Here is a 19,008-nt window from a genome sequence, read left to right on the forward strand (position 1 = left end):
CGGAATATGCATATGCACCCCGAAGGTTTGCAATAGAAGAACGTCGGCAAATCCAAATTATAATTGACGATTTGCTAAACCGCGAAATAGTCAAAGTCAGTATTTCCCTTTATTGCGCAAGGATAGTTCCAGTTAAGAAAAAAAACGGTACACTGCGGTTGTGTGTCGACTTGCGTCCGCTAAACAGCCGGGTAGTTAAGCAGAAGTTTCCATTTCCATTGATTGAGGATTGTATTGCGAGGCTCGGGAATAAGAAAATTTTTACGCTGCTTGACTTACGGGACGGCTTTCATCAAATTAAAGTCGATCCGTCCTGTACGAAATACTTCACTTTCGCAACGCCCGACGACCAGTACGAATACACCCGGCTTTCGTTTGGTTATAGTGAGTCACCGGCAGAATTCCAAAAGCGCTTCGTGTCAATTTTGCAACCGGTGATTGTGGACAAAAAAGTGATCGTCTATATAGATGACATAATGATAGCGTCAAATTCAGTAGAAGAGAATCTAAGTGTGCTAAAAGAAGTTCTGATTAAATTAAAGCAATACAGGTTCAAGTTAAATCTAAGTAAAAGTCAGTTTTTAAAACGTACCATAGAATATTTAGGGTGTATAGTAACTGGGCAAGGAATCACCTTCAGTGAACGGCACACAAGCGCGGTGCGGGATTTTCCTCGGCCGGAAACTGTACATCAAATCCAAAGATTTTTGGGTCTAACGAGCTATTTCTGGAAGTTCATCCGCGACTACACGACAATTTCGAAACCGCTCTATAATCTTACCAAAAAGTCGGTTAAATTCAAGTTTAATGAGCAATGTGAAATGGCGTTTGAACATTTAAAAAAGATTCTGACGAGTTACCCGGTGTTAAAAGTTTATAATCCAACGGCCGACACGGAGCTACATACCGACGCGAGTTCACAGGGCATCGCTGCGATATTATTTCAAAAACAAGGAAACGGGCAGTAGGCACCGGTAGCCTACTATAATCAGTTAACTAACATTGCAGAAAAGGAATTACCACTCTTTTAAATTAGAGATCTCGCCATCGTCCGTGCCATAGAACGTTTCCATATCTATCTTTACGGTGTCAATTTTTCTGTCGTCACGGATTGCAACGCTCTGGTACACGCCGTTAATAAAGCACACATCAATCCGCGAATAGCACGATGGACGCTAATGCTTCAAAATTACCGATTCAAAGTGGTACATAGAGCAGGGCAAAAAATTGCACATGTAGACGCGTTGACAAGGCAAATTGCTTTTGTACATGCCCTACCGACTGAACGGGAATTAGAGTTTAGACAATTGCAAGACAAAAAGATACAAGAAATTGCGAACAATCTAGAGTTTGAAGATAACGATAGATTCACCTTAATCGATGGACTCGTATACCAAAGGAACAGTGACAGACTCGTTTCGCGATACAGGAGTCGATGATTCATCAGTTATTGCATATTCATCATGACGATCTCGCGCACTGCGGGTTGGAAAAAACATATCAGAGTCTATACCAATCGTACTGGTTTCGGGGAATGCGAAAGCGAATACGGGATTATATTGAAAATTGTGGTGTATGCATAATGGCAAATTAATCTCCCTGCGCCAGAGAAGGGCAGATACAGGAAGTTGAAATTCCTACACAACCATTCCAAATTCTACATATGGATCATTACGGACCATTGCCGGTTTCAAAGCAGGGTAAAAGGCACGTTCTTTTGGTAGTCGATGCGTTCACTCGGTTTACTTGGCTGTTTGCGACCAAATCGACCACAACAAAAGAAATACAGAAAGATCTCTCTAATTTATTTAATATGTTCGGTAGGCCGAAGGAAATAGCAACCGATCGTGGAACGGGGTTTACATCTAGCGAATTCGAAAACTTCGCCACAAAAAACGGAATTTATCATCGAAAGGTAGCGGTAGCCTCACCATGGGCCAACGGCTTGGTCGAGCAGATAAACCGATTCATGGGGAGTTCGTTTAAACGAGTAGTAACCGTTCCCGAAAACTAGGAAGAGTCATTAGGATTAATTCAATACGTATCACTCATCAATTAAGAATACACCAGCTAAGCTGTTTTTGGGCTTCGATCAAAGAGGCCACACAGATCGTGATCTTACAGAATTTGTAAACGACCTTGTAAAGACCGATTATGACATAGACAAAGAACGACACGAATCACGCTATTCGTGTAGTACAAGAAGCGACTCAAAAGATAGTCGAATATAACAAAGGATATTATGATAAAATACACAAAAAGCCGTCATCTTATCGAGCGGGAAAATATATAATGTTGCGGGACACACAAAGTCGGAGAAAGTCGTAAATTCAAACCGAATTATAAGGGACCATACATGGTCGATAAAGTGTTGAGAAATAACAGATACGTAGTCAAGGGCATACCGGGTTTCAATATTACACAGAAACCACTCAACACAGTTGTATCTTCAGATAAAATAAAGCCTTGGATCAAAGTGACCTCTATTACTAAATAAGCGAAGGAATAAAGTGATAAACAAGGTTATCGAACAAAGACAATAACCTTTTGTTTCTTTTGTCAATATTTGTTACGATTTTATTCTCTTCTAAAGTAAATCGTAGTTTCGTGTTTCTTATTTTTCAATCTTTGGTTCTTATATGTTTATATGTATGAATGTACCATTCTCTGAGGAGATAATAGGGAATAACAATTATCGATAATAATGTAAAGTCAGTGGCCACGACATTCCGAAAAGAAAGAAAAGGAAATATACATGTATAAGCGTGCGATTGCATCAATAAATACCGGTTAGAAATTAAGTTATTAAGCTAGAATTAAGCCCAATTTCGTAAATTTAAGATAGCGGCAAGATTGTGCCAAAAAAAGGAAAAAAATATGTGGGCGAATTAATTAATTAGCAAGTTAATCCAAGTATTTTTAACATTTGAGGACGAATGTTTCGTCAGACTGGCCGAGCTGTAAGAAATAACGAACATTAAGTAACGATATTTCGATATATCAAATACCGAACGCGCGGCACCAGCTGATTGGTAGAAGATAATGGGGAAACAAAAAATAAAAGGAATTCGATAAACAGGTAGCTCGAGCAGGCTACGGATGCGAGGACAAAGGGGAATTGGGAGGGTCCCGTTAGCACACATCCCGATAGCACACAATCATACATATTGACCGATGCCTAGGGTAACCAGCACGGTTAGCCAATCAGAAGGTTCTAATGTTCATTGGCCAATTAGCATTGTGCGCTATCGGATCCTGTTCTGGAGATTGAGCCCCGAGAATCAGTCGCGAGCGAAACCACGATTCGGAAAGATATATTTATCGATTAGCGGACATCTAGATTATTAAACTTTGCCGTCGCCGATTAGAAAGAAAACGAGCTCGATCAATCACGAACTTGTGATTTCGAAATGTACGCAACTTATTACTTTCCTTTGTATTATTCGTAAGAATAAAGTTAGTGAGTGTGTTAAATTAAAAACACATTAATTAATGAACTTACCTTGTGCTCCAAACTGTTGTCCCTGCCATCCGGTCCAGTACGCGATTTTGAACTGATAAATAAAAAAAAACGACGTGCATAATGATTAATACTTATCGATCAAAGGGGCTCGCCGACGAGAAGTGATAGCTGTCAGCAGTCGCTCAGTACTCCGAAATAGTTAATCCAAAGTATGCTTAATGTGAAAAAACCGCTAATTTCTTATGATAATTTACTACCTTACAACTGTCAGTCTTAGTAGCGAAACATATTTTTTATCTGTTGATTTTAAATACCAGATGAAAATATTGTTGCATGATAAAAAAGTACGTGATTGTATAATAAACAAATTAGAATCTAAAACCGTAACGGAATGTGACAGTTCAATAACAGATATTCACGACGATCAATTATATAAAACAATACACAAATTGCATCCCAAAACAATTATGTATATTATTAGTACGGACGGTGCTCCTCTTCCTTCTAGTTTGAAAAAAGATTTCTGGCCTCTTCAAAATGTTCTAATTGATCTTGACAATACAATCCGATATAAAATCATATTATTAGTAGACAGTGTTGCCAGTATTTCTAGAAATAATGTCGCCCGATTCATGGTTTTAGGTAGTCCAAATCGCCTACATTTAGATTCTCTAGATTTCTCTACATTACTAAATTGGTTTGATTTTAAAGTAACTGACTATTAAAAAAATATAAGAGGTAAAATTAACTTTTGTAAACTTTTTATTTTTATTCAACATGGAGGATTAGAAAGATGACAGGTGAAGAAAGGTTGGAGAAAAGAAAGAGAATGTGAAAGTAAGAGATTGTAAAAGGAAAAAGTAATTAGGAGGTGAAAGTGAGGGTGGATGGGAGAGTGGAGGACTAATGGAAGGTAAGAGAGTGAAAATTGGAACGAGAAGGCAGAAGATGACATGGCGAATTTCGATGGTATAAAGGAGGATGAGGAAACGAGGTGTAAAGGAAGCGAGGAAGAAGGAGACAAAGGACCAGGAAATGGAGAGACGATAGCAGAGCAAAAGGATGAAGCGAGAGTGAGGGTGGAGAAAAAAGAAGAGCGAGTAATAGAGAAAAACGTGGAGTGAAAGATGAATGTAGAGAGGAGAGAGGAGGGGAAAGGAGAGGATGGTGGAACGTGATAAGACAGTGATATCGGTGAGCAGGTGTGGCGCGGCAGAGAGAAAGAGTAATGGGAGGAAACGGTAGATGGCGGGCAGAGTATGATAGCGCGCACCAGGCGAGGAAGGAAGATCGAGAGATCGATGGGATAGAGATATCACGGAGAGATCGACTTGAAACGGTATAGCAGACAGGATCGGGAGACAGGCTGAAAGAAGCGAGGTTAAGGGAAAGGAGCAGAGAGAAACGAAGGGAAGATTGGATCGGAAGGACAGGAAGAGCAGAGCGGAGTAAAGGAAGAAGAAGGAAAGTAGAAACAAAGAGGAAAGGTCAAAGAGAGAGGGAGGAATTAAAACAGACGAGGATAGAAAGAAAGGAGATGATGGAGTATATGATGGAGAGAAACGTAGACGGTAACAGGTGGAGGTTATGTGCGGATATTGAGTAGACAGAGAAAAGGGAAATCAAGTGAGAAGGAACGCAGAGAAAGGAGAGAAGGCAAGAGGTGTGACGAAGGAAGAAGAGGAAAGAAGGATGGTGGAATAGCAAGAAAAAGAGAGAAGAGGAAGGAAAGGGGAGGAGAGAGAAGAAGAAGAGTGTTCCAAAGTGAGTGGTGAAGAGGACAGAGAGAAGGGAAAGCAAGTGAGGAGAAGTGCAGGAAAAAGGAGAGAAGAGAAGAGGTGGAAAGGAAAGGGAAGTGGATAAGGAGAGAGAAGGAGTTAAACGGGCGAAGAGTGAGATGAAGGGGACCAGGGAGTGCAGGGAGGAGGTGAGAGATGGTGAGAAGGACTGGAAGGGAATGCGAGGCACGGAGAATTAGTAAGGACGAGAGGAAAGAAGGAGATGAAGAGGGCAAAAAGAGAGGAGGAGCGACAGAGGATAAAGAAAAAGGAAGAGATGACGGGTTATAGGGGATGAGAGAAAAGAAACGGAAAATCGGAAAGAGACGAAGAACAAAGAGGAAAATAAATAGAGCGAGGAGAAAGGAGAGAGAGGGGAAGGAGAAGCAGAAAGGTAGAAAGAAGAAGGAGAGAGGAGAGGAGGAAAGAAGAGAAGAGAGAGGAAGAGGAGGAAATAGAGAAATAGAGAAGGGAAGCAGGAGAAGAAGAGAGAGAGAGGAGAGAGGGAGAGAGGAGAGAAAGCGAAAGAGAGAGAGAGAGAGAGAGAGAGAGAGAGAGAGAGAGAGAGAGAGAAAGAGAGAGAGAGAGAGAGAGAATGAGAGTGAGGGGGAGAGAGAGTGAGAGTGGAAGAATATAAGTGAAGGGAAAGGAGATGTATGAGACGAGAGGTTAGGATAGACGAGGGATGCATGAGGGGGAGTGGGTTAGTGACAGAAATAATGTTAGACTGTAAGGGATGGGGGGTTGTTGAATTGTACTTTGAAATTTAGATTTTCCTGTATTTATTAAATTAAATATCTTACTATATTCATTTCTTCTTTTAGAGCTTATGCTAAACCAATTATATGTCTCTCTTACAAGGGAACTGTCGGAAGTGTCCCTCACCGATTTTAATGAGCTTTGGATATGTTGTAGAACATAAAAAAATATTAGACCCATATTTTTTTAGCGGCGTAACTCAACGTTTAGAGGTTGAAACAATACCTCGAAGAATAACGAATTTTTCGTTTTTAGCGAATATCTTTGAAATTATAAGGCATTTGAAAAAATGTTTTATACGAATGTTTTATGGTATTTTGTACTCTTTACAATAGTATAATTGTATTTTTCAAAAATGTCAAATTTTTTAATTTACCCCACTCCTACCCCTTATTTTGCAAAATTTAAAAAATTTTTTAAGAACAAAAATTAAAGAGTATCAAAAGTCAAATTCATTCATGTATAATAATATGTGGGTTCCACGTATCAATTTTGAGAAAACAAAATGATAACTTCGTGCTATAGGCGCTGTGCTATAAGTTGTGTTGTGTTATTTCTTTAGTTGCAACATTCAATAAAAGCCTCTTGTGTATATATTTATGTTGTGCATATATTGGAACATAAAAATAGATTAACTTTAATGACATAATACGCAACGTATTACACGAAATAAAGCATAAATGTATATATATATATATATATATATATATATATATATATATATATATATATATGTATATATTTGCATATTTCGCACACGAATAAAATCCGGTAAAAATAATATATTCATATAACTAATCTATTTTTCTAAAGTCTAAGTAAAGACCGAAACGTTTGTATAATAAAAATTTCTTAATTTGAATTTTGGTTTTTTTGCGCATCTATACCGCTCGGCTCCTAAAGCCATTTCATTTTATTTTTAATCTTTAATTGGAGAGTCTGTAGTCTTTATTCCATTAATGTATATATAATAAAAGTAACATATGTAAGTATGTTTACATATTGCAAGAATTAAAATAGTGCTGTGATGCATAAAATAAAAATAGAGATTATTTTACCTCTGCAGGCATAAGCGTGTATATACTGTTTTTAAGCAATAAAACTACAAAGTCATACCATCCGAGATGACATTTGCGGAAGTCATCTCAATCAGTGTTAAAGATAGTGCAAAGATAAATATAGATTGATTATATGAATATATAATTTTTACATGATAAATTTATTCGTTCGTGTCGTTGTGTAAAATATGCAAATATATATATATATATATATATTCATATAATCATTTAAATTTAGATATAAATATCTAATAATGGAAAGCTGTCTTTTCAGTTCGTAGTTAGCAATGTAAAGAAGTGTATTGAATATTATGCTTTTGTGAACATGTAAGTATTTATTGTTGAGTTATATTACTTTTTTGTCTTATTCTTGTCATTCATTGCTTTGAGATTATTGAAATTATAAAAATTCGTTAAATCATTATTATGCATATACCTGTAATGCAACATCGTAATGTACGAAAAACCGAAATGAAATGGAACAAGAATTAACTTGCTAATTACACACACACACACACACACACACACACACATATATATATATATATATATATATATATATTAAAAAATAAATCAATACTTTAGTCTTAAAAAATTTATTACATTAATAATAAAAAAACAAATATTTAATTCTGCTATCGTTATTCATTTTTTGTCATTTTTCATATTATTCTCTTGTTCCGTATTTATAAAAAAAACATTTTTTTGTCAATGAAATGTTATGATTGATGGTTCAATGAATTTTTTGTAAGCATCTATACCAACAATAAAATTATTTTTTTTTTATAAAATTATTTTCTGGTTACTTCAAATTTTAGAATTTCTATTTCAATATCTTATACTGTAGTTTTTCTCTATCATCACAACATACACAAAATACAAAATTATTATTTTGTTTTAATAGCTTAATTTATTTTGCCTTATTATATTTTTGTCAAAAGAAAGTAAGAGATAACATTACTATCATAAAAAGACAATTTTATTAATTGTAAAATTTATTCTTTTTTTATATATAATAAAAGTTCGAGATATATATTAAAATTTTAATACTTCAGACTGCTGCAGTTTAATCCATATAACGTAATACTTTTACTTTCTGCAACTTTTACTGATTTAATTTATCAACAAACTCTGTCAACTCTACAGGAAAGAGAAGGGAAAGAAAAAATAGAATGCTGTTAGAAATAAAAGATGAAGAACAACTTCAACTAGAAGTGAAAGAAATATTAGATTTTTACGATGAATATGAGATTCCAGAAGCGGAAGAAATTGATTTTTTAGAGACAAATGAAAAGAAAATCTATCTCCCAGAAGTTATTTGTAGTTCTGTTGAAACAACAATATCGAATGACTATAAAAGGCAAGCTGTGGAATACTGGAGGAGTGATTAAACAAGACCAAGATCACTTGAAGGAGTTAAACAAAAATTTAAAAAAGTTACATCGATACAACTACGACGATGGGAAAACCAAATCATTCAGGTGGTAGTAGGTTGGAAAAATTAAAAAAAATTTCTGAATACACATTAAATCATTTTAATAAAGCACTTGAAAGAAAAATCATCATTCATGATATTGACATCGCTCGATAGGCTTTTCAAGCATAAGAAAAAGAAAATACGCCAGGATTCAAAGCCTCCGAAACATAGGTAAACAGATTCAAAAAGGTACATAATATTGTGTCTCGGAAAATAACAAAATTTGTAACAAAAAAATCTGTGCTATCAAAAACAGACTTGGAAGATAAATGCGATACATTTATTACAAATGTAAAATATTATTATTAATCGATATGGAGTGGAAAATATTTATAATTCAGATCAAAGTGGATTTGAGTTAGAATTTCATTCTGGTCGTACTTTAGCTGAAAAAGGTATAAAAAAGATAGAATCTGTAGTAAAGTCTGTATCATCAATCACGCATAGCTATACAATTCAACCGACTATTTCGGCTGATGGCAGATTATTATCACCTCTTTTTATAATTTTAAAAGAAATTACAGGACCGTTTGGTCCAAGAGTACAGGAAACATTATTCAAGGCGTCTAATATCTTTGTTTTGACTTCAACATCAGGCAAATTAACATCGAATCATGTAAAAACTTGGTTAAAGGAAGTATTTTTTCCGAATGTCGGGCCACAATCGGTATTATTATTAGATTCATGAAGTGGACATTGTCCTAACATAATTTCAGAAACCAAACCAGATTCTGCAACAGATATTGTTTTCTTAACTATTCCCGCCGGTACAACGGGAAAAATACAGCCATTAGACATATATGGATTTCGGTTGTGGAAGAATTTTATTAAACACTTTTCTGATACCGTTATGTTGTTAGATCTTGTTTTGGATTTTCATGCAAGAAATAATATCTTAAAATTACAATCATTAACACACTATCAGTTTTCGTCGCCCAGATTTCAAAATTTATTTAAATATGCGTGGATTCAAAGTGGATACATACAGAGAATAAACCAACAGAATTAAAAACACCAGTAGAATTTTGTTTTAAAAAAAATTCTAAAATAAAATGCGATATTTGTAGCGAAACAGCAATAATAACTTGTTCTTGGTGTAAAAAATCGCTTTGCATAACACATTTTTTCTATGAACATCATCTTTGTAATGAATATGTGCTATAAATGTAAGACATATATTTATGAACAAAGTCTGTACTAATTTCTTTAAAAAAGATGTGTTTTTAAATTATTGATGAATACTGTTAAGGTTTTTGGCAGTTTTCCTTACCCATGCAACAAATGTTGGTATTCTTTTAGTTCTGCCTAATAAAAAATTCTTATTCATATGAAATTACGTTTGTAATAATTTCAACCTCTTTTTCTTGTTCCTTTCTTTCTTTTTTTTTCTATTCCTTCTTTTATTTTTATTTTATAGTATTTTTTAATCAATAAACTCATTAAATTAAATTATATATTAAATTATATTTAATAATTATATAAATTTATATTTACAATTATATATGCAAATGTGAAATATAATATTACTATTTCTTTTATTCTTTAATTTATTTTTTAATATGTTGCATATTATATCATTAAGATTAATCTATTTTAATTTTTGTTCTTAAAAAATTTTTTTAATTTTGCAAAATAAGAGGTGGGGATGGGGTAAATTAAAAAATTTGACATTTTTGAAAAATACAATTATACTATTGTAAAGAGTACAAAATACCATAAAACTTTCGTATAAAACATTTTTTTATATGTCCTATAATTTCAAAGATATTCGCTAAAAACGAAAAATTCGTTATTCTTCGAGGGATTGTTTTAACCTCTAAACGTTGAGATACGCCGCTAAAAAAAATATGGGTCTAATATCTTTTTATGTTCTACAACATATCCAAAGTTCATTAAAATCAGTGAGGGACACTTCCGACAGTTCCTTTGTTAGTAAAAACTCAAATTGAGGCTAGTAATTCTGCTGCTGCTTTTTCAGCACAAATGTGTAGTGAGTGACATATGCATTTAATTAATTGTAAATTTGGACTATCTTTTTTTAAAAAAGTATAAAGCGATTGATTTTTTCCGCATAAATTATTAGCCCCATCAGTACCAATTTCAATTAATTTAGGTACATCTAAATTTAATTTTTTTTTTAAATATAAAACGGCTGCATATAAATCATGTGCTGTTACTCTAAATACCTCAATCAAACCTAAAAATTCGGTGACTAATTTATGTTTAGATTCACTGAAATATTTTATACAAATACATAAGTATTTTTTTACTGAAACATCAGTTGATTCATCTACAATAAGTGGTAGTGAGATTTATGTTGACAAATATCTTTTATAATTTCATAGCGTATAGTTGGTGCCAATACCTTTTTTATTAATAGAGTACATTTCGTTCGATGTATTTTTAAATCCTTTAGGGTACTTCCCTTCCCAATAGACTTTAACAAATTGCACAAATGATCCATGGATATAATACTGGAATGAACAGCTATATATGCTGCTAACTTCAAGTCAATATTCTTTTGCTCTGTACTATAAGTACATGTGACTCCAATTTTGGTTAAAATAATTTGACCTTTTGGTACTTCTTTTTCTTTTATTCTATGCATTTTTGTATTTTATTAAGTCTGTCTTATGAGCTCTCAATTCTACTCGACAGACATTACATCTTGCATGATTTTCATCCAGGTTTTAGCCAATTTTTAATTGTTATAGCCCCAGAAAAGGCTACAGATTTAATGAATATATATGCATATACATATAATTATATTGATGCAGGAATGCGTCGCGAGCGAAGCGATAATCGCGCGAGCCGCTGACGCAGCGAGGCACGCGCGCCCGAGACCGAGCGCGAACGCGAAACCGGAAAGCGCTCTCGGAGACGCACCGGAAAGGTGTCGCCGAATTGCTAAAAGTACAAGCGAGGAAATTCGACTTTGAACTTCCTCGCCTGCACTGAAACGCGAATTTAGCAACATAACCATATTTGGTCATGTTGTTAAGGGACCCCCTCCGAAAAACCATGCAGTTCGGAGGGAAGCTCAGCACCCGCCGCAATGAAGCGACGGGTAGTCGTTGATTAGATCCTAAAGAGGAATAATCGTCACGGACAGTTATTAAATAGAACGAGATACACGAATAACTAACAGATATACGCGCGCCTGAGATAAGCCGACGCGTATCAGACTACCTGTACGACAGAGTATACGAGAGATACCGCTCTCTCCCTTTAACCGATAATACACACGAGTGTAAATACGTACGCTGGGAGCAGTGACAAAATACCAACCCATTGATTTTATTTAACTGTTATTTATTATAAAAACGAAGAAAGCAAGCAATTAAAAAATATTAAAATAAAAGGAGGCCACTGCCCGCCGTATCCCCGGCCTTCCCTGAACGAATCCCGAAAAATCCTGTGCCCCCTCCTGGAGGCACAACATAATTAATAAAAATAATGTTGAGATTGTTTATAATTGAAAGATTTCATTCTTACCTTGAAATATAGAAAGTTGTTCCCATTGTTTTTTGTACTTCTTCTCATATTTTGCGTATTTCCCCATTTTAAAGATTGAAAGAATTTTATATCCTACAGATACATAAAAAACTTATGTGTTAACATAGATTTAACATATATGTATATATATATTTTATATCTCTAAAATCAGCGATTTTTATTCACTTACTTGCAAAATAAAAAGTTCAAGACTATATTAACGATATTACCAATATTGCCATATCAACGAAATTAATTTTTATTCCGATATTTCATTCCGTTACAAACAAAACAATTATTATTCCAAAACTCCAAACTCCAACTAATACATAGAACCATAGAATATAAACCGGCATTCATAAATAGATTAGTATACCTAATTTACACATACAGTCTGTTTTGCACTTTCACCACACGAGGTCTCCAAAGGCAATTTGAGATTTCCTAAAAATATTAGCCATACAATATAAATTGCTTCTTTCAAGATTGCCGTACTTAAAAAATTTTAACTGAACAAATGAAGATAGCCCAATTCGCTTATTATGCTTATTGTTAGTAGCCCAAAAAGTCGCAAGTCGCAAATTTACATTTTTAGTTGCAAAATGAGCCTAGGAAGTAATTCAATTTGTGAAAAATCGCCCATACTGGCAACACTGTTAGTAGGTATTATGATAATTGATCATGAACTGAAACCAGATTTAATGAATCTTTTCATCGAGGCATTTAATGAGCAAACCCTATTCCTTCATAAAGAAGGAATTACTTTTACTATATTCGAAAACGGAGTTCGTAAAGAATATCACTTTACATTAATGCCTTTATGTGTTACTGCAGATTCTGTAGCTCGGCCTGTCTTGCAAAATCGAGTGCAGTATAACGGCTACTACGGCTGCAGCTACTGTTATCTGTATGGAACTCATTGTAATTCTGTAAAGTATTCGTTTTTAGAACTGGATTCTGAATTAAGAACTCATGTATCACACATGAAGGATTACTTGCGGAAGAAAAAAAATGTTATGTAAGAGGAGTAAAGGGTCGATCAGCGTTTTGTGAACTAACTACTTTAGACATGGTCTGGAGTTTCCTCAACTCAATGCACGATGGAATTTTAGGAGTGACTGTACAATTGTGAGATTTATGGTTGAAGCTATTGAAACCATCACAACGAAGGCTAATTGACGATCTTTTGCTCTTCATTAAACCTCGAGATCTTTATCGGGGAAATTATCTAATAGAAGTAATTGAAAAGCTGCAGAAAGCGTGGTTATTTTATTATAGCAATCCTATTCTTTGCCGTATATTATCGAATAAGATAATAGAACATTATGCGTTATTTGTAAATTCCATGTTTGTGTTATCAAAAGAATTTATAACTGAGGTTGAACTTGATAAGTGTAAAGAAGACCTGATGGTTGCCAAATTAGAACAACTTTATGGTATGGAAGCTATGACTTTTAACGTCCATGTTTTATTACACTTAATTGAAAATGTACGACATTCAGGGCCTCTCTGGGCAACTTCCGCTGTTGCTTATGAGAGAAATATTTTTCTTCTAAAACGCGCATTGAATGGTCCAAAGGGTGCTGCACAGCAAATGACTAAAAACTCTGCAACGATTGTCATACAAACATGAACCTCGTTCTTTTTCTGTTCCTGATGAAGTTGATGAATTCTGCGAAAGTGTATTTTATAAAAAGCGCTTTACTACTAGTGCAAAAACCGTTAATAATGTAATTTTTTTCGGTGAGCGAAAAGTTGCTGCTAATAAAGCGTTAGGAAAAAAATTTTTCTACAGATGCTTTTACGGTAATCTCTTAAATTTACAGTAGCGTCAAATATACTCGCTCAAAAAAACGAGATGATACTATGATTAAATTAAAAACAGGAGAAATTGCTCAAATAAAAGATATATATCTGCTGAACGGCGATACTTGTTGGTTTGTAATTGAAAAATTTATTACTGAACAATTTACCATTGGTACCGAAAAGATTTCTCATATTTGGGAAATAAAATCAAGGGCAAATTGTTACGGTTTTCATTTCTAATGTTCGATCAAAAATGGTAAAGTTGGATTTATTAGACAAAAAATACGTTTGTAATACATCAAACCTTATCGAATTGCAGTAAAAAACATGTTGTACCGTCTCTTTATATTTTTTTATTAATAAAAGTTCATTATCAATTTCTGAAACTAATAATGTGTTCTTTTTTATCAATTATTAATTTTCTTCTTTACTTTTCCAAAACTATTAAACAGTTATCTTATAAGTAAAGATTATATATGTCTGCCTTTAAAACTTTAATTCTTTATTTTTTTAACAATCTCCTCAGAACATTATACATTTGAAAGATATTTAAACGTTAATTAACATTCCACTTTAAATAAATGAGCACACTGAAACAAAAATATTTTCCAATCTTTCTTAAGTTTACTGTTAACTGAATTATTATAATAAAAGTATATTTCAATCTTTTACCACACTCAAATCTACAAAATTTATAAAAACTTAAAAACTTTTAAAAAACTAATATACAAATATTAAATATATATGGGTTCCACGTCAACCGGATCACCTCTCTGTCCAAAACTTGATGCAACGTACAGGGACGTTTAAGGACTCAAAAAATTTGTTTACTCAAGTACTTTCAGAAGTCATGTGCTTTTTTGAAAAAATCAAGATGGCGGCTCCAATATGGCGCCTGAAAGTGCCAAAAATCGCATATAATCCTACGTTATTAGCAGTTTAATAATTAAATTGGCTTCAAAATGATCTCAATAGGGGTTTTCGGTGTCGCTGATTACGAATCTGAAGTCGGATTACCGAAATTCGAGATGGCGGATCCAATATGGCCCCTTAAAATGACAAAAATCGCATAAATCCCCCTATAATCTTTTGTTAGCTTTTTTATGATTGAATCGACCTCAAATTGACCTTATAAGGATTATTGAACATTTCTATCGGTTGCTTGCAGGGTTGCTATGGTCGCTTCTCCAACAGTCCTTTTTTCAGGATAGTTAGTGAGTCTTTGTTTCCATCAGCTTTTTTCAAGGCTACTCTTGTTTTCTCGAACAGTCCTTTTCAGGATAGTTGGTGAGCATTTCCAGCGGTTGCTTACCGGGTTACTGTGGTCGCTTCTCCAACAGTCCTTTTCAGGATAGTGAGTCTTTGTTTCCATCAGTTTTTTTCAAAGCTACTCTTGTTTTCTTCCATATACCTTTTATGATTTTTCTTGAGATACCCTTGTACCACAGTATATACAGTAGCGCAACTCTCCTGATTTTGTGTAGCATAAAATGGAGTGCGCATGCGCGAAGTCAGCGAGTATAGTTAGTATCGCCATCTGAACTTTTCTCTCACTTCCTCTTTAGATTTTCGCTCTCTTTCAGCATTTAAATGCCGGCGTAATATTTATGTCAGAAAAAATAACGCAAGTGTAGTGAAAATTAGTGTTATAAAGTGAAGACAATTGTAAAGTGAAGTGACAGTGTTGTGACAGTGTTTAAAATTATTAGTGAAAGTGTAGTAAAGCTTTTTAAGAGGATAGTTAACCTATATAAATATTTATACAGGTTTTCAATTCTCTTGTATGAAACTTTGATTTTAACTAGACTTTGATTTTAGCTTTGTTTCAGGTGTTGATTAAAAAGAAAAATATTTAAAAAATGAATAAAAAAGGAAAACAATGGTGTGCAGTGCCAGGATGTATGAGTGTCAATATAGATAAGATATGGCACTTTTTTAGATTTCCGAAAGAACATAACAGGTATATGTTTTAATTATTATTTCTAAAATGTGTACATTATATATATATATACAGGGTGGACCATTTTAATCCATCCAGTCGAATATCTCGAAAACCAAGCCCGGGAGAGAAAAATGTTTCAGACAAAAGTTGTTTGGTTTCGAGGGGGCCATAAGATGGTATCATTGCTTTGATCTTGAAGAATTATTTGAAGGTCACATGAAGGTCACCTCAATTTTTTTAAATGGTATCCCCTATTTTTTATTACATATTCTTGTAGCTGACCTCGAGAGCTTTCCAAAGCACTATATCACTATAACACTATAATCAAATGTTTCTTCATTGAGTACTTTTCGAGTTATAAAACTCCAAAGTTGCAGTTTGAAAAAATTCAAAATATCTAGTAAAATATTCACTTTCCGATAGTCTTATCTTACATGATTCAATTACACTAGTCAAGGCAAGATTTAGACATGATCTAACCAGTCAAGGCAAGACCGGAACATGATCCAGCTAGTGAAGGCAAAATCTGAGCATGATGCAGCCAGTAAAGGTAAGATTCGACATGCTCCATACCCTACACACACGCGCACGTACACACACTTTACATACACTTGCACACATCCTACACACATATTCCACACACACTCGCACATAGGTTATGTGACATAACCTACACGCATGTACACACACTTTACATGCTCTTACACACACCACACGAACACTCCACACACATAAACACACACATTCCGCATACATTCACACATAACCTATATACATACTTAAACATACTTCACACACACTTATACATACACATCCCACATTTACACACACACAGATAATCGGCCCATGTAGACGATTGCTACAAATCCTGTTCGCAGAAGTACAAACCTGATTGATTCCTTGATTGTTCTTGATGTTCTACTCATCTCAAATAGTCTATTTTTGAAAAAATATACCCTCTATTGTTTCCAAAGAAAATATCGACCAGGAAATTTATTTGTCACTATTTAGGAATCAATTGATTACGAAAATCTCTTCCACTGTTGATCGGAGTATCAAACTTTATTACTCACAATCAGAGGCTTACGTTTGCCGACAATACCCATGGCTGATTATCGTCCCTCAGAGATTGTTGATATTCTTCTTGTTCTCGGAGAATGTCAATTAAATTATCATGAAGCTTCGCGAGTTTACCGGAATCGTTACCCCGAAAGAGAACAACATCCGAATCATACTACAATCCGGGACTTCGAACTAAGAGCTCGCCAAGGCCGTTTAGAACGTCAAAAAGCACATCATGAGTATGATGAAGATGATGTGCGTGTGCACGTTATCTTGGCATTCATTTATCTTAATCCTCATACAAGTAGTCGTATTATGGCTAGAGAAATTGGTATCCCGAGAACAACGATCTTAAGAATTTTGAAGAAAATGAAGTACCATCCTTACCATATCACGTTAACACAAGCTCTTACTCAAGCAGATATGCCGTTGCGTGTACAATTTTGTCAATGGGCACAACAGATGATCCGAACTGATCCGAATTTCTTCTATTATGTTATGTTCTCTGATGAGTCGACGTTCAAAAATAATGGTGAATTGAATAGACATAATTGCCATTATTGGTCGGATGTTAACCCACATTGGCATAGACAAGAAGATAATCAACATCGCTGGAGTGTGAATGTTTGGTGTGATATTATAAATGGTTTCTTGATTGGTCCTTATTTCTTTGAAGGAAATGTTAATAGTGTAAATTTTTTGGAACTTCTCACGGATCATTTATCACAATTGCTTGAAGACGTTGATTTTCATACACGTCAAAGAATGTGGATACAAATGGACGGGGCGCCACCTCATTATGCGGCAATAGTGAGAGTTTATCTAGATCGAGAATACAATGGCAGATGGATTGAGCGAGGGGCCATCGCATGGCCTCCACGATCACCTGATCTAACTTCACTTGATTTTTATTTATGGGGGTATATTAAAAATGTGGTTTATGAGCCTGCGCCTACAACTAGAGAAGATATGATAGAGAGAATAAGAGTAGCTTGCGCAAATATACCGCGAGCTGTCTTACTCGGTCAAAACAGTCAGGCACTTCGAAAATAGGTTGGAATTATGTATTCAAGCTAATGGAGATAATTTTGAACAGTTCCTTTGATAAAGATCTTACCTTGACTGGCTGGATCATACTCGGATCTTATCTTCACTGGCTACATCATGCCTAGATCTTACCTTCACTGGTTGGATCAAATCCAGATCTGCCTTGACTGGTTGGATCATATTCGGATCTTATCTTTACTGGTTGGATTATGTCCAGATCTTGCCTTGACTAGTTGAATCATGTAAGATAAGACTATCGGAAAGTGAATATTTTACAAGATATTTTGAATTTTTTCAAACTGCAACTTTGGAGCTTTATAACTCGAAAAGTACTCAATGAAGAAACATTTGATTATAGTGTTATAGTGATATAGTGCTTTGGAAAGCTCTCGAGGTCAGCTACAAGAATATGTAATAAAAAATAGGGGATGCCATTTAAAAAAATTGAGGTGACCTTCAAATAATTCTTCAAGGTGAAACCAATGGTACCATCTTATGGCCCCCTCGAAGCCAAACAACTTTTGTCTGAAACATTTTTCTCTTCCGGGCTTGGTTTTCGAGATATTCGACTGGATGGATTAAAATGGTCCACTCTGTATATATATTTTTTTTTTAAGTTATTTATGTAGATATCATATATTTTTACATTTATGAAATATTAAATTGTAAATACAGGTGGTTGAAATGGATAAAGGCATCTAAAAGACTGGACTTAGAATTAAAAGGGCCAAATTATGCTTACTGCAATTGTACGATATGTCATTTTCATTTTGAAGAAAAATGGCTAATAAGAAAACCAATAATGCGTTTACATCCAGATGCTATACTCACAATATTTTTTGGTCCAGCTTTTGATAGAGAGTGAGTTTTTACTTTATATTATTTTCCTAAATTAATTTTTAATAATAATAATAATACTTTGTTTATTATAATGATAGTAGAATATAGAGTATTATAATATCATATATTTTTTATAAAAATACAGATCTAAATGAAAGAAGGTCAATAGAAGAAATACAAATTATAACAGAACAAGAAGGAAGCAGAAGGTTACAATAATTAAATAATATTTTTTTTATAAAAATCAAATCAAATTAAAATAATATAGTACAATATAATAA

General features: G+C 34.3%; 1 protein-coding gene and 1 pseudogene across 1 annotated transcript; both read left to right on the forward strand.

Moving 5' to 3' along the window:
* Nucleotides 1-8,230: 8,230 nt before the first annotated feature.
* Nucleotides 8,231-9,295, forward strand: LOC140670837 (uncharacterized; annotated as a pseudogene).
* A 7,875-nt stretch (nt 9,296-17,170) lies between these two features.
* On the forward strand, nt 17,171-17,893 carry LOC140671465 (uncharacterized). The gene has a single exon (XM_072902779.1). It carries the CDS (start codon nt 17,210-17,212, stop codon nt 17,891-17,893), a length of 684 nt encoding a protein of 227 aa, XP_072758880.1. The 5' UTR covers nt 17,171-17,209.
* Nucleotides 17,894-19,008: the final 1,115 nt, after the last annotated feature.

The sequence above is a fragment of the Anoplolepis gracilipes genome, chromosome 11 (genome assembly GCF_047496725.1).
Source record: "Anoplolepis gracilipes chromosome 11, ASM4749672v1, whole genome shotgun sequence".
Classification (NCBI taxonomy): domain Eukaryota; kingdom Metazoa; phylum Arthropoda; class Insecta; order Hymenoptera; family Formicidae; genus Anoplolepis; species Anoplolepis gracilipes.